The 15,630-nt window shown below is 38.1% G+C and overlaps 1 protein-coding gene across 2 annotated transcripts; it reads right to left on the bottom strand.

Annotated features, from left to right (window-relative positions):
- Positions 1–3,582: 3,582 nt before the first annotated feature.
- Positions 3,583–15,320, bottom strand: LOC115757004. 2 transcript variants are annotated; one of them, XM_030697055.2, is made up of 15 exons: positions 15,057–15,320; positions 14,863–14,940; positions 14,267–14,316; positions 14,093–14,146; positions 12,380–12,432; positions 11,068–11,140; positions 10,427–10,488; positions 10,057–10,125; positions 9,294–9,399; positions 8,562–8,632; positions 7,648–7,748; positions 6,665–6,760; positions 5,660–5,727; positions 5,265–5,310; positions 3,583–3,897 (listed from the first exon to the last, which is right to left on the bottom strand). In XM_030697055.2, the coding sequence occupies exons 1-15, from the start codon at positions 15,123–15,125 to the stop codon at positions 3,739–3,741; spliced, it is 1,155 nt and encodes a 384-aa protein (XP_030552915.1). In that variant the 5' UTR covers positions 15,126–15,320; the 3' UTR covers positions 3,583–3,738. The 2 variants fall into 2 exon arrangements, with proteins under 2 accessions (XP_030552915.1, XP_030552916.1); XM_030697056.2 differs by having other exon boundaries at positions 3,583–3,794; positions 15,057–15,316.
- Positions 15,321–15,630: the final 310 nt, after the last annotated feature.

The following is a 15,630-nucleotide window of genomic DNA, read 5'->3' as shown; positions in this document are numbered from 1 at the left end:
TTTTTCTTTTCTTTTGGGGGTTAATCCGATCCCACTGAAATACGGCTTCCACTAATTCTTGTCAGGGCAATTTCTAGAAGCGCTTTACAAAAATAAGGCAATCTTGTTGACCGCGCAGGTCAATGCTTCTGACGTAAAATTTTTATTTCATAAGTGGTTCTCGAATATAAATTCATTAGATAACGTAATTTTTAAAGAAAAATTCGTTTGATTGAGCGATTTTATTTTTTATTTTGTTATTTTTAGAGTTTTTTTTTTAGTCTAGGAATAATTTTGGAGCCATTTGAAAAAGTAAAAAATATTAAGTAAAGAAATTAACTTCTAACCGGAGCATAAGCATTGCCATGCATACTCTTAATTTCTCAAAAAGTCAAAATAAGTGGGAACATCGGGTCATCAAAGAGCAACTAAATTGAAAGCAATCTTAGAATGTAAAAGGAAAGTGCATGCACATGCTCATGCGCGCGACGTAACAATCAAATTTTGGCCCGAAGTAACAAATGAACCCGCATATCGTAAGCAAATATTGAACCGAGTTCGACTGTCAGGATATACCAATTTCAAAATAGATAAAGCAAAACTATTAGCAGTTTCCAAAAAAAAAAAAAAGCACTAGTGCCACAAAAGTTAGCTCCTTTGAGTCACTCTTGGACGTAGGCGACGAACGTCAAACAAGCAGCCTTAGAGCAAACGGACGGATTTGAGCAGTTTCCTTTTGTAACTTTCGTGTCGTGGATGGGTTCGGGCGATACATTAGGCTCGGGCTCAAGCTCGAGCTCGGAGATGTCCGGCGATCACCTCCGAGGGTAATGACTCTCAGGTCACAGCGAGAGGAGGAGAAATTCGTTCTCAGATGAGGATTTTTTTTCCTTCTCCGTTCGCAATTTTCTCAAGAGGGCTAAAATGAAATCCAAGGGAGCCCGTTCAAAGGCGGTTGGAACGAACAAAAACAAAAAAAAAAAAAGGACAAAGAACACGTGAGGCTGAAGCGCCGCCCCTACCCACCATGCAAAAGGGAGCGCTTCCATGGGCGGTTGGAACGAACTCCCGCTGTGGGGTCCACTTGTGCCGCGTTGCTATTGAAACGAAACCTACGTCCCCGAGAGTCGGCTGGAGGAGTGAGAGAAGTGATGACGTAAGCCTAGCTGCATAGTTATTAGTTACTGTTAGGGGCGATCGATTTTCGATTTTGGTCAAATCCCACCCTAGTATCGGGAACCGGATCGGTTGCATTCTTTCTTTTTTGTGATTTGCCATTAAATTTTTCTCTTTAACGATACATTTATCGGACTCCTTCTCGTTAATTGCATCGCATTGTCGCTAAACAATATCCTAAACATCTTAGCTTTAGGTTTATTTTTAAGATTTTTTTTGTTAAAATATTAGTTGGTTCGGTCCGAACAATCCGGTTTCCCGTAGAACCGGGAACCAAACCGACCATAATTGGTTCCATAAAAATCAAACCGGGAATCGGAGCAAGCGGTTCCCAATTTGAACCGTAAAATATCGTGAGGTACCAAACAATAAAGTAAAGTGCCGTCTACACTTAATAAATCATTCATAAAAATAAATCAATCGTTTTGCTTGAAATAATTAATTAATAAAAAAATCATATAAAATAATTTATATCTAATAATGAAAATATTTTTTAATTTATTATTTTTATAAATAATATTAATATTTATAAAAATCTCACCTGAGATTTTTATTTTTAATTTTATTTTTACTCTGCCGTGCCAGTTTGGTTCGAACGGAGCCGATGCAGAAGACAAAAAGAGCATCGAGAAGCGGGGGACCCACCTTATCCATGCCGCGCTGCCCTGATGTAACTTGTAAGTGCAACTACCATGTCGGCCTTGCTTTTTCTCGAGTCAAACTGCACATACATTAGCCAAACCGTATTTGGCTTCTGCTCTGTCTCTCTCACTGGGAAAGTTGCGTCCGGAATAAATCCAATCCTATTCTCACCACTGAGAATTCTCAACCTCTCCTTCGGTCGTCGCCTGACTTTTGCGAAACCTGTACAATTAAGTTCTGTCTTTTGACCCTTCACCAATTTGCTGACTCGACAGATTTTGATACGATGAAAGATTGATCGAATGACTTACATGGTGCACGGCATCAGCAAAAGAAAAGAAAAGAAAAAGTACATGGAGAAATGAGTATCGAGAGGTGGTGTGAACAGACATGTTGGCACATGATAACTAGATCTGAACGAGCCGATTACGTCCGAAAAACGAACTTAGGTAGATGAATTCAGTTCGGTGACGCGACCTTAACCAAACGGAATGGTCTGTCGGCTTTTCCGTATGTGCTTTTCACCGGCTTGGGCATTCGCCTGATCAAGATCAGTCCCATGTGTGGGGGTGGGCACGAGAGACAGATCGATGTTTGGTCGAGAAGTTGAAAGGACGAAAAGAGTTTGGGGGTCGGTCGTCAAGAGGAAATGTGGGTTGGCTTCAAGCGATTTGAGGAAGCGAGGAACGCGTTTGCCTCCTCGATAACAATGAAGCATGTCATGTGTGGAGGAAGAGGAGCTGAAGCATGTGACGGAAGAGACAGCGTGCATACTGTCCTTATGGAAAGAGCTCACAATTACATTCAAAGATGCCCTCTGATTTCACGCGATGGAAAGGCACAGGATGGACAAAGAGAGGAGGTGGAAAGGCACAAGCGTCCGTCAGTTCACTTTGGATTAGCCTGAAAACTAGACAAAGCTCTTTGAGATACCGTGGAGTTTGTTGGGAGAATTACCAAAAAAAAAGTCCTAAACCTACTACAATTGTGCCATTTCAGTTCATCCGGCTAATTTTGGCCGGACGTGACGATGGCAATGTTAACATGGAAATTTTTAATAATATTTTAATATTTTTTGAATAGTTCTATTTATTTTTTTCTTTTAGTTTTCGATTTCTACTTTTCTGCCCTTTTTACTTCCTCTGGCGAAGTTTGCCTCACCGACCCTTGCCTCTAGTTGATCGTAGGAACTTGGCGATCAACTGTAGGAAGAAGAAAGGGCCAATAAAGAAAGAGAAAAAAAAGCAATAAATATTAAAATATTATAAAAAATTGTGGCGTCAGAGCTAACAACGCCACGTCGGTGATTTCTAGCCAAAATTGGCCAAATGAAATGAATAGACGCAAATGCAAAAAGTTTAGAATGCAATTGGCAAAAAAGAGAGTTAAAACTAAATTGGCACAATTACAATAAATTTAAGACTTTTTTGATAATTTTCCCGTTTGTTCCGGATCATCATCCACCTGTTAGAGAATACCACATCTTCTTTTGACGGCCGTCCTCATTAGGTTAACCATTTTGGACAAGGAAAAGGATTGCAACCAAATTGACAACTATCTCATCCTAGTTAGGGCCGTCTCTCTTTGGTTGCCTTTTGTCAGCTTTAGTCAATATCATTCCGATACCTCGGCAACATCAGATGATTGGGTTTGTTTGTTTCGCTTTTCGTCGGAGGCTTGGTATTTCAGCTTTCACGAGTCATCGTGTGTGATAACATTCACATTTTCTAGTGTTCTGCAAGGAGTACCATCGACCTCAAGAAAGGCTAAAAGAACAGTCTCCAATCCTATAGAACAGCATTCAGAATTCGAATTAAGCCAAATTGGCAGCTAAATGTGCTTTCACGGTATTTCATCGAAGCATTTCAGATCAGACTTATTAGTAATTATTCACCAAGCGTAGTCAAAGAACGATCTTACGTCCTGGAGTGATAATACTTGTCAAGAAGCAGCTCCGAGTATTCTCCAAAAGTGAGAGCACTCCTGGACGAGAGAAGCTGAAACACAGGAAAATTCTGAAGTGAGACACAACCCATGGCTATGCAATCCACCTGGCCGGAAAGCTCCAACAAAAAAAGGCCGCCAAAATGCTATTATCCACTGGGAAAACAATATAGAAATGCTAAGTTGCGAGGAATAGAGGAGCAGGATTTCCAGCAAGATCTCCTCAGAGACTCATTAAAAATACCCCTTATATACCGGTAAAGATTGTAGATTCCGCCATAACCGCATTGTAAAATGTCTTCTAAAACACGGTAATTTCACGCTCTAATGGGAAGGCCGCCAGATGAACTTGGCATTTTTTAGGACACGGCAGAGATTTGTTATTCAAAGTTTCGCCCCGTTAAAAAGCTTAGTAGATCACATTAATTGGGCAAGATTAGAGGCTTCTAGGTTTTCATTTTGAATATCATAGCTGAGATAAGGAAATCGTAGTACATCTCAGCAAAGTAAACATTTTGTTGATAGTGAATGAGCATTGTGAGCTTAACAGAGGATTAAGAACTTTTAACTGAAGCGATCACCAGAACTGCATCTCCACTTTAGCAGAAACCTTGTTAGGGCAGGCTTACACGTCGCTAGCCCATTTTAACTTAATTCTGGACTAAGGTGGTCAACTAAGCGAACAGAGTACTGTAGGATGAATTCTACAGCTGGCCACTAAACCGGCAGCAAGAGTTTCTCCTCAGTTAACCTCATTTTTTCAGTCTCGTACAAATGTTTCGGCAACATTATCAAAATTTCGACTAATTTTAGCTCATAAAGTTTATGAAGATATGTTAAAAGCCAATTTTAGCAAAGAATACCATTTCGACATTAAATAATCTGTAAGTCCCAGCATGTTAAGAAAATACTACCTTCTCCTTTCAAAATCTTTTTGAGAAGATTAGTTAAGAAGAACCTACTAGCATCGAAAAACCTCTCGGAATGCAGCTTTAGCATAGAAAGATGCTTGCCTCCTAAAAGCAACATCAGGGAAGTACAAAAAAGACTCCCAATGGGCTGAATTCTTTATGAACCTCTCATCGACACTCATGGACTGCACACTCCTAGCAGCATCAAACCCCCTAAGCAAAATCAACTTAAAGTTTCTCTTTCAAATCTTTGTGAACTTTTTATGGGGTAAATTGTACGCATTGACCATTGAATCTGTCAAGAGAGAGCTGAATGTTAAGTGGAGTATGCTATAAGTGATATTTGCAAGGTTGAGTCAGGTGTGCTGTAGGAGGGTTAGGTCATGTACACCGTAGGATGTATGTGTGTCATAGGGTAAAAGGTATTAATATTGTCTTTCTGTCTTAGTACGCCATGAAAAAGGAGCCACTATTTAGTCTTTCTTAAATAAATTTATTAGTCCAGTGATCGGATCTCCATGCTTATTCCATAGCCCTTTGTTTTTTTGGCGACTCCTAAAACTTTTAAAAAGAAGTGCTGACAATCTTGGTGAGCATTGTAAGCATCATTACCTCTTTGTGAATGTGCACTTCTTCAGGAAAATTGAGCTTTTCATCCCTACAAGAAAATAATATACATCAACCATAAGCTTACTCCATATAACATTATACTAGGCATAAATTCAGTGATTGTCACAGAACTTGAGTGGAATTTGCAATTTGGCCACTAAACTTTCATTTCTACCACTCAATGCTCTAAACTTTCAAATTTATGCAATCAATGCACTTTGGCCGGAATCCGGTCAATTTTCCGGGTAAGTGCTGACTTGACATGTGGTTGATTTGATAATTTAATTCCACTTGATCTTTTCGCAATGATTTTTCCATCTTGTGGTTCAAAAATACAAGCATCATTGACATCATGGTCAATTAGCATATTGCATATTTATCTTCAAAGTTTTACTTACCAGTCCGGCTGCATAAATAGTGCAAAAGTAGATCTGTCAACTCCAAAAGCTGCTTCCCCCTTAGGTGCCTGTCAAGTATTTCGAAGATCAGACTAAAATTTAACGAGGCCACATACCCAAAGCAAGAAATACAGAAAGATAAAGAGAAGCAGAAGAATCAGCATCATCTCAACAGGTCTGGCTTTGTCTTGGAGCAGTTCTATGGTAGCAAGACCACACATGATGCAAATGATGAAATGAAAAGTATGGAAGGACCTATAAGAGAACAAAAATAATATAGAAGTCGCCAAAATAAGTTCAACGCCTCCCTAAAAGGTATAAAGAGCTTTAATATCATCCAGAGATAATAATCAGCTCAAATCACAATGATGGGAAGTGTCTCTAGTAATTTGAATGACAAATCATCATTGGGGGCATATATTACCAGCACGTGTTTTGTGCCTATTATAAAGGATCTGAAGTCTGAAGAAAAACACGAGAAGTTTCACAAGAAAGACTGCCTGTTTCATTTCAACTCTAATTTTACCCGCTGGTGCTAGATCTGGCTTGCTGGTTGCTCAACGGCGGCCTAAGCTCTTCGCCGGTGACGTCGCGCAAGGTGAGGGCATTTCCCGAATTATGAAAGTTTAGCAAGGGCAAAGTTGGAAGAAAAAAAATGTATTAGCATTCTGGAAAAGCTAAAGCCCAAAGCTAGTTCAGACCAGCCTTGGGCTAAGGGACTTTGGAACCAAAACTTTCGATTTTTTTTTTCCAAGCCTCATCATTTGCCTATCAGGCTCAAGGTCTTTGGGAATGCTGTTCCCAAACGCAGCCTAATTGGAACAGATGCAAGCGCATATATCTTTTTGCCCCTTTCTGTTCAGGGTACAGCAAATAGAAGAGTGAACATTTTAGCTAACTATGTTATCTTGCTTCAAACAACAGATAATTTGTGAAACAGACAGTAGGCTAAGATCCATGTACCAAAATTGCAAGGTTCATAGGATAAAGAGAGGTAGAATATACCCGGACACAATGTGGAGTTGCACAAAGATAACCTCTAGAAAGTATTTCAGTGGTTTCTCCAATTTGATAAGCTATCTCGTCATCTTCATAAACCACCTAATGCATTCAAAAAAGAAGAGAATTGCCCAAAATAAGATAGTTCCCTGAAATAATGGAAAAGCCAAAAGACACTCTCAGTATGATATAGGGACAACTGCCATCACAGTAACAAAAGCAGTACAAGTTCATTCTTCACAGTCGAAATGCAACATCTTTACAAAAGTACTTCTAACAAGAAGTTTATTTCGCATTGCGCTCCATATGACTGATTTTTTTTTTTTTTCCATTTTTGCAAACGCAATTTTTTTAAACCAGTTACAGCTCTAGTTTAATCAGTATAAAGGAAAGGTTTGACCATTTCTTGATAGCTTGTACTGAATATTTTTACAGATTATTATTCAAGGTCAATATAGTTTTAATTATCTTACCGTAATAGACATCATTTTGACTTGCAATAGTTGACATTATGCATGTTGAGGGAAGAAGTAGGAAAATCTTTGAACTGCTTATTCAAAATAAATTGCCCTCAGTCATTCATTTTCCTTTCACAAACTTGCTGATCACAACATTGTTGTCTGTTATGGGTTCCTTAATGAAAGATAAAAGTGGCCTTCAGTTGGTCATTTATATTTCATGAACATGCAGATTGCAACATTATTTGTGTTAATGTGGGACCATCCAAAGGGTTTCCTATCAAACTAAATGACATTTAGTCACTCGCTAAATTTTTCTATTTCAAAATTCAGATCCTGGTTTGGAAAAAAAGGTTCATGCCCCTGTGAAAAAATAGCTCTTGGTATCTTAATGGAAGCATAGGCATAAATGAGTTACTGATATCTAATTTTCTTTATGATAACTAATAAAGTGGCACCCATGACATGGCACATTTGGCATTTTGAAGCAACATTGGAACCTAACAGAACATCAAGGATAAGGAAATATACTTTGACAATTTGCTCGGTTCGTGTTCTAATGTAAAGGCCAGCAGCACTGTCGGGACAAGGCACTTCAACTCCATCTCTCATAAAAATTGCACAGGTAAGGCCTACAGAAGGGTATCGTCAGATGTAAATCATTTGATAATTAGGGACACCATGAAAAGTGGGTTTTTTTCTGACTGTCATTACAGGATTGCTAATGAATATCAAGCAAAAATAGACGATGGGGCAATGAACAGAATGAAGAAAGTTGAAGGCACAGTTACAATCGATGATTTATATGGCTGGTTCATACAGTGCATAAAGATTTTTTGGGTTTGGATTCTCATTATTCCCACAGGTTGGACAGAAAAATTACTGGTACTTATACATTTATTAAAAAAAGCACCTTATCGATGTCTACTCACCATTCACATCATTGAACATCCATTTTTGACCAAAAACAAGAACCAACGACCTATTTCAGCAAGAAATCCATGGATCGGTTAAATCAGACCAACTTTTAGTAAGTACCACACTACTCCAGAGCAGGACCTTTCATGCTTTCAGAATTACTTTCATAAGCATTGTATATATAAAATGTCAAAGTTTACAGAACCAGGAAGTACATTTGGAATGTCGATCCTACTATTCTCTATTAGAATTATCTCCGATTTCAAAAGTACATTTTTGAGACATATTCCCCTAATTATGTAGAAATTTGAAGCAATTAAGTTTTCTTTAGGAAGTTTTTTTGCATCAAATGATTCTATTCTAAGACAATAATTTCCAGAAGGAATTATAAACAGAGTAAAGTGCCTCTACATAGACTGCAAGATGGATATACAAGTTTGGCACAATTCCAGGTTGAGCACAAATGCATGAGGCAATTTACGTGTGCATCCTAGAGAGACATATTCAATGGACGACAAATAATTTACCTGTTAGAGAACCATGATCTGTGTGCCATCCACACCAAGATGACATAGGATCATTATCTTGTTTCCTTGTACTGCAAAGAAGGGTCGAAATCAGGTCATTCTATATCTGCAACTGCAAGTGCAGTGGATACTGACAATAAAAAAATACAAGCCGTAGCTCTTTTGATCCTACAGAAGCAAGCAATTAGACTCTCTGACCAGCGAATATCCTTCCAAGACAATGTAAAACGCTTCATAAAGTCATTGGCTCGTAAGAATGAGGGAGGAGAAAGAGCAAGACATGGCTCCTTAAGTTCACTTTATCCATCCGTTTTTCTTCAATTGGATGACATAAAATTCTTCTTCATATGCATTACAGCAGACAACTAAAAGAACATTATGACTATTGAAAGGTATGAGAGCGTCATAACTACATGGGTATACAAGTTAAGACCTATTTTCACACAGATGATAATGATCTAAGCTATCTAATTGAGTCTTCAGCTGACAAAAGAATAACCCATATCAAAAGCAACACAAATAAGGTGATAGATCCTAACCTCTTTCATGCAGTGGACAATAATTATTAACACAAATAAGGTGATAGACCCTAACATCTTCCATGCAGTGGACAATAATTATTACTAGACGTGTTCAGAAACATGAAAGACAAATGCAGGCTCGCAGTATTAAAAAAAATCTGGAGAACTGCGTGCTGACGGAGCTATTGAACACTAGAGTTATAATGGTCACCTGTCTTTCGCTGGGAAATAATACAGCAAGCGACCTTTATGGCAGCGAGATCGAGAAAGTGTCTGCTCCAAGCCTTCATCACTTTGCGTTTTCATCCCTTTTGCAACTGTTCAAGTCCCCATCCAGATGTTAGGCTCTCAACTTACAAGCACAAACATACATATGGGTGAACAAATGAAAATTTCAGAACAAAAAAGAAAAGAAAAGAAGAACAAGTGAAAATTAGAGTAGTTACTAATTCATATAAGTCATGGAGCAATTGATACCCCTTTTTAAGTATAATCCTTCAGAGGTATGAAAGTGATTTAGCATTTGGCAAGAAATTTGATAATCCACATAAATAGTATCTTCAAGAAAATCATGATTTAAAGACAGCAAATTAGAACAGACGTCCAATTTTCACTTAAGCTTAGAGTCTTTCTTCAAGGAGCTATCACTTTCACTAGCTCTCAATTGGACCTTTGGACCAGGAAATATCTTAGTTTTGTTTCATGAAGTACTTTAAGCAGTGTGTCTCCAATACCTGATAGAGCTCATAATAGCTATCTCAGACTGACAAAAACACAGACTAGTCAATATGATGGTAATTATTTTGTCCCTGTGATCCATCTGAGTGCCATCGGCAATTGTCTTATTAGTGGCAGTGCAGAGACTTTTCAGAGAACTACCAAAAACAATGAAGACAAGAATAGCGCAGATCATATTTCTTAATTCAATTTCTACAGTAACACCAAAATGACAAGTTCACGGTTAAGGAACTTACCATATTGGTCGCAGTGATAAGCCACCATCAAACCAATGTCAAGAATCAGCTTTGCAAGAGCTTTGAATGCTACAGAGTAGCAAGAGGGCATCAGTAATCAGCCAACAAAACAATATAATGTACCTACTGCAACTGATTACTGACACAGAGTATGGCTAATATATTATGGAATGATGAGTTTCCACTTGGGACTGGCCATGCAACTAATCGAGCAATGTAAAATTGACGCTTCACTTCCAACTGTATAGATCTTGAGAAAAAGCAGTAAACTCCATCTGCTGGAGAGGTAACAGATATAATTTCAGACGAAGCATCTAATAACTGGCTTTAATTTCTTGCCATGATGATCTGATATTGAGAGCAGGCATACCTAGTTCAAGTTCTGGTAGTGCCCTGGTAGGCCAAATATTTGATCCGCAATATGATGGATACCTATGGTAAAACATAACGCAAACAATAATCACACTAAAATACATTCTCTAAAGGTGAAAATAGACTATTTAATTTAGAAATACTTCAGCAATTCCAGCCAACTCATGTAATTGAAGTAAGACAAATAAACCTAATATAGAAGACCGCTAGATATTTATTAATACTTTGACATTGAAATATCCCTTCCCAACCACCTTTTTAAATCTGTCCCAAGGATTTCAAAGCAAGCCCAAGCTTTAGTAAAGTTACTACAAAATCCGTATTTTAGCACCAGAGTAACCTAAAGAAGGTGCACCCTACTTCTCTTGACAAATGATACATGAGATAATACAGAGCACTAAATAAGTGAAGAAGACAACGTCTAATCTACTAGTCCTGCAATTCATTGCCATAATTCTTGAGGAAATGTTGTTTTAGGACCGAAGCTGTAAAATGAAAAAAATCTTAACTTATTGCAAATAACTGGTGAAAGAAGATCATGTCCTTCAAGTAACCAAAGATCATCCTCATGCACTTGCTAAAATGAATAACTTAGGATCGAGCTAGCTAGAACACCGTATAGTTTAATGACTTCCTTACCGCGTAATCAAAGATTCCTCTGTAGTAGGTACATCCAGAATTGGATTTGCATAGAAGGAGCCTTTCAACATGTCTGCGTTTTAGCAAGAAAGTTGTCAGCTGGTTTCTTGATACATTATGACCAACTTTCATATCGAGTAAAAAAGAACAACTTAATTTCTGAGATACATATGGTACTCAATCGATAGGTAATTGTTTCAGTGACTTCACAGCAAGTCCCACACTCTTATAATAGATTGTTTTTAATCATAGAATGCTTCATATTATTTAACTAATTGATGATGAATGTTGCAAAGTATAAATGAAACAAGTCTACAGTGCACAATGCAAATCTTGACCATCCAGGCTGGGTCTGTTCGTAGCAAAAGTACTTTTTTTGCTTTCCTTTAAAATCTAAACTATTATATAAATTTGGAGGATAATGACGGAGATACACGTGATTCAAAATGTTAATATTTGCGCATCCTGATAAGCTTTTCGAATTTTAAAAACATCAAAGAGTATAAGCTGCAAGGTTCATATTAAGCAACAAGTGAAAAACGAAAGACAATCCAAACAAACCCTAACCCTTGTATTTTCTAAGGTATTAGCCCAATATCCTAAGCTAAACTACATAATCTGCACCGGAGCAACCAGTCTTATCTATAAGATTTGCAATTCATCAACTTGAACTATACAACTCTATCTTATATTGACAACGTTACAACCTATTAGCATATAGTAGAGACTGTACATAAGAAAATATCCAAGCAGCAACTAGGCTTCAGTGCAGTCCCATTCAAGTATCAATTCCTGTATTATCCATTTTTTGCTGAAAATTCTCCTACTACCACAACAAAGCAATTTACTACTGTTCTTGTTATTTATCTTTCTTAAAAGTAGCTAAAATCTTGGAGGCTTGAAGATCCCAAGTAGCCAGAGTGCAGCTTTCAACAGTGTTGCTAATTTTCTTTCTCTTTCCTTGGAGAAAGTAATATGCCTAGTCAAATACCAAGGTCAATTCAAATGCCCCATCATTAAATTACTAATTGCACCAACTCAACATTCAGGCCTGTCTAGGTAGACTTTTTACCTTTTGATTTTTGCTTAATCTAAATCTTGTCACTGACACAATTTTGATTTTTTTCTTAGCTTGAAACACCTGAAACTTTCACAATACATACATGTGGACACATAGATCACAATACTTTGTCATAATTTTCAAAAGTACGAATAGTACTTTAATTTTTGGCAAGGAAGTAAAAAAATACCTTTGCTTTAGTTTAAGTCTAAACAAACAGCCCTAAAATAGAACTTATCCAGTAGGGGGTACCTGGTTTCCCAGATTCAAGCTTCTCCTTCCCATGGCTCCACCCAAAATTATACCTACAAAATACGTACATAATTTTCAGCCTAAGGAAATGTCAAGCATAGAAAAACAGTCTGACATGAAGATGTTTCAACAACCTGGAAATCAGAAGATACTATCTAATATGATTTAATTGGACTCATAGAAGAAGTTGACCATAGAGCATAATACGCGACATTCATGCCACAGGACAATCTGGAGAAGACACACCAGATGCTGGAGACAAAAAATACCAACACTTCAATTGTTTCAAAATTGGACTGGAGAAAGGAAGAAAGGAACAGACAGAAAAGGTATCATCAATTTTGCAGGAAGAGAAGCTCTCTCTCCGTTCTGTAAAAAGATGTTAACCTTGACAGGAGAAAGGAAGGAAATCATATTCCTGTACCCGGCATTATAGACAGAACAAGCATCTAAAAACTTCCCCTAATTTTTGTTTTCCTTTTCTTTTGCACCAGAAATTATGAACTGAAGTCCTTGTACTAATTACAGAACACTTAAGTGTCCTTGTACTAATTACAGAATGCTTTAGCGATTCAAGACTCATTTTCTGTCTGTAAACCACCAATAGCTGGAAACTTGCAGCTAGATGAACTGCCGGAAACCAAGTCACTTCCTGTCATTGCCAATCCCAAAACCAGCAGTCCCAAAATGCAGAACATTTTTGCTGATGCCATGGTTCTTTTACAATCAAAAGTTCAAGTTAATTAAATTTACTGCAACAAAGCATTTTATTTTGCCTCAAGCACTGTCATGTTGATTTTCAATATACTCACAGACCATATTAAACTGAATCGGTAGACAGCAATACCACACAATAAAATCATCTTACACTCTCATAAAGCACAAGATATGACCGAGTCTGAAAGTACATGTGTTTGCGAGTACTTTGAAAAAGCTGCATCTGCTTTGAACAACTATGACAACTTCAATAAAATATTTGGAAAACATTCAGAAGCAGACAGGTGAAATTCCAAGTAGTTGAAAGTTAAGTTGTAAAAAGCAAGTTCAAACTCACAAAAATCCAAGTATAAAGGTTCTTTTACGTAAACTCGTTTTCTATTTTTTTCTCACCAACATATTGATCATCCACTTGATCAATTATTAGCAAGACATACTAAGATCTCTTGCCAAATGCAAAAACAGACACCGTTATAGCACATTATAGCCAACAAATCATCAAAATTTACAGCATCACTAAAAAATACTTCTGGTAACAGATGCTCATAAGGCTTAAAATCAACATATCCCTGAATGAAATATATTCTTTCAACGACTAGGACAATGCATTCCCAAAAACTTTAAGTCTATTACAGTGCAAGAAAAATGCTACAAAAACCACTGAACAAAGTATATTACAAGTAAAAGCTATCATCGTGAACAGTCCACAAAGTTCCAAAAATTATTTGAAATCTTCAGAAGGTTAGAGGATGTCATTTGCAATTGTCAATCTGTGTCTTTTAATAGTGAAGTTACAGGTAAAATGTAAGTAATAGGCAATACTTTCAACTTCGAACCTCGTCCGTCAGACAATGTACAGAATCTAGCCATCAGTTCTTATCTACCAAACTAAGCTCTTTAGAAAAGTGAAATCAGTAATAGAAGTGAAGCAGGCATTGATTGAAGAAGCATAAATTATAAGACATATAGTACTTGGGAGGCATTCTCACACATTACCTGCTACTGTGATCTTCAAGTTCTTTCTTAGTCTCCCCAGGAAGGTTGGCCAATCTTGCATAATAGATTAGAGCACAAAATCATTGAGCTGAGATATAAATTATGGCGTCAAGTGTCTTCCCTCATAAACACAACACAATCATGAAGAACAAACATTCCTGTCTAAACTTATACCTTGGCGAAAGATGCAGAAGACTATGACGCAATGATGGGTATCCAGGAACCTGCACCAACACGGCAATGAAACTTAACGAAAGTTCTCAACATATTATAGAAGGAATAGATGAAGCATAACAGAACACCGATGCAACATATATGGCTGTGGCTTCAGCGTAATACTTCGCCAGTTCAAGCTAATCTACCGCACACAACGGCCTCCAAAGTCCAAACTAAAAATAATGTCAGTGACGACACATGAAGTTGTGCATACATATTCAACATATGAGAGCATAGCACATGCACATGCATTACTTGTTGCTGCCTAGTGTGAACAACCATAATTTGACAACGATTGGTCAACAGCACTAAGCTCCAAACAAACTTGTGCGGACGCTAGTGGACTATATCGTTAGATTATTAGAACAAACACAGTGCATCAAAGCAATCCCTCAAAGAGTATAGCAACCTAAACATCCGAATCAAGCCACTAAATTTAGAGTGAGCTGCGACATGTTGATATGTCACCAGTACATGCACACACGCATACTCGGAACTCCTGAAGTAAAAAGTCAAATACGAGCTAATGGGAGGAAGAAGAAGATCGTCAATACGTCTGAAATCGATATGATCCCCAGGCCGTTCGGTCCAAATCCTTGCTCTATCTTCGGCGACAGATCAGCGCCCCTGTCCTGCTCCAACAATCGAAACCACAACACAACAAAATCACGCTCAACCTATAGAAAAACCAGAAAAGAAAAAAAGAAGAAGTCCCGCGAGCAGTCACGGAATGAGCGTACGATCGAACCTTGATATCGGAGTAGGAGATGGTGACTGGGCGGACGGCGGGGCAAGCGGCCTCCGTCAAGCAAGACATGTTCACCGGAGAGGGGGAGGGGGGGGCGAGGGGAGCTCCGGCCGGGCGGCGAGCGGGAGGCGAAATGCGCGGGAGGGAGAGGGAATCGGATTCTGCGAGAGCGACGAAGCTGAGTGGTGTTATGGTGGAAACGAAGCTGATGGGAAGTCGCGTGAAGAGTCAATGGAGATTCAAATGCGAGGGAATATATAAATCGGGGAAGGCAAAGCATCGAATTTGTGGGACGTAGACACTCAAAATTAGTTCACTATTAATATCATCATTAGTGGGATGATGGGTCCACAACTTAAAATCTCTTTGATTTTTTTTTTCTGACAATAACACAAGAGAAAATATTGGAATCCATCCGATCAATTTTGGCCAACCGATACTAATGTGAAAGTCGATGGTTCGGCTACATAATATTTTAATACCTTTTTAATTTTTCCTTTTTTTTAAATTTTTTCTTTCCCTTCTCTCTTCTTCATGCTTCAACCATCACGGAGCCTAGGCTCACCAGTCCAAA

The sequence above is a fragment of the Rhodamnia argentea genome, chromosome 4 (genome assembly GCF_020921035.1).
Source record: "Rhodamnia argentea isolate NSW1041297 chromosome 4, ASM2092103v1, whole genome shotgun sequence".
NCBI classification, from domain to species: Eukaryota; Viridiplantae; Streptophyta; class Magnoliopsida; order Myrtales; family Myrtaceae; genus Rhodamnia; species Rhodamnia argentea.
The sequence above is the reverse complement of the archived record's forward strand: the minus strand, read 5'-3'. Positions and strand labels throughout refer to the sequence as shown.

Excerpts from the sequence above, each read along its gene's own strand:
- LOC115757004 (XM_030697055.2), bottom strand. The coding sequence starts at position 15,125 with ATGTCTTGCTTGACGGAGGCCGCTTGCCCCGCCGTCCGCCCAGTCACC. Across the intron at positions 7,749-8,561 it reads AGATCATGGTTCTCTAACAG|GCCTTACCTGTGCAATTTTT; the intron begins GTAAATTATTTG and ends ACCCTTCTGTAG. Across the intron at positions 5,728-6,664 it reads CAACTCCACATTGTGTCCGG|GCACCTAAGGGGGAAGCAGC; the intron begins GTATATTCTACC and ends AATACTTGACAG.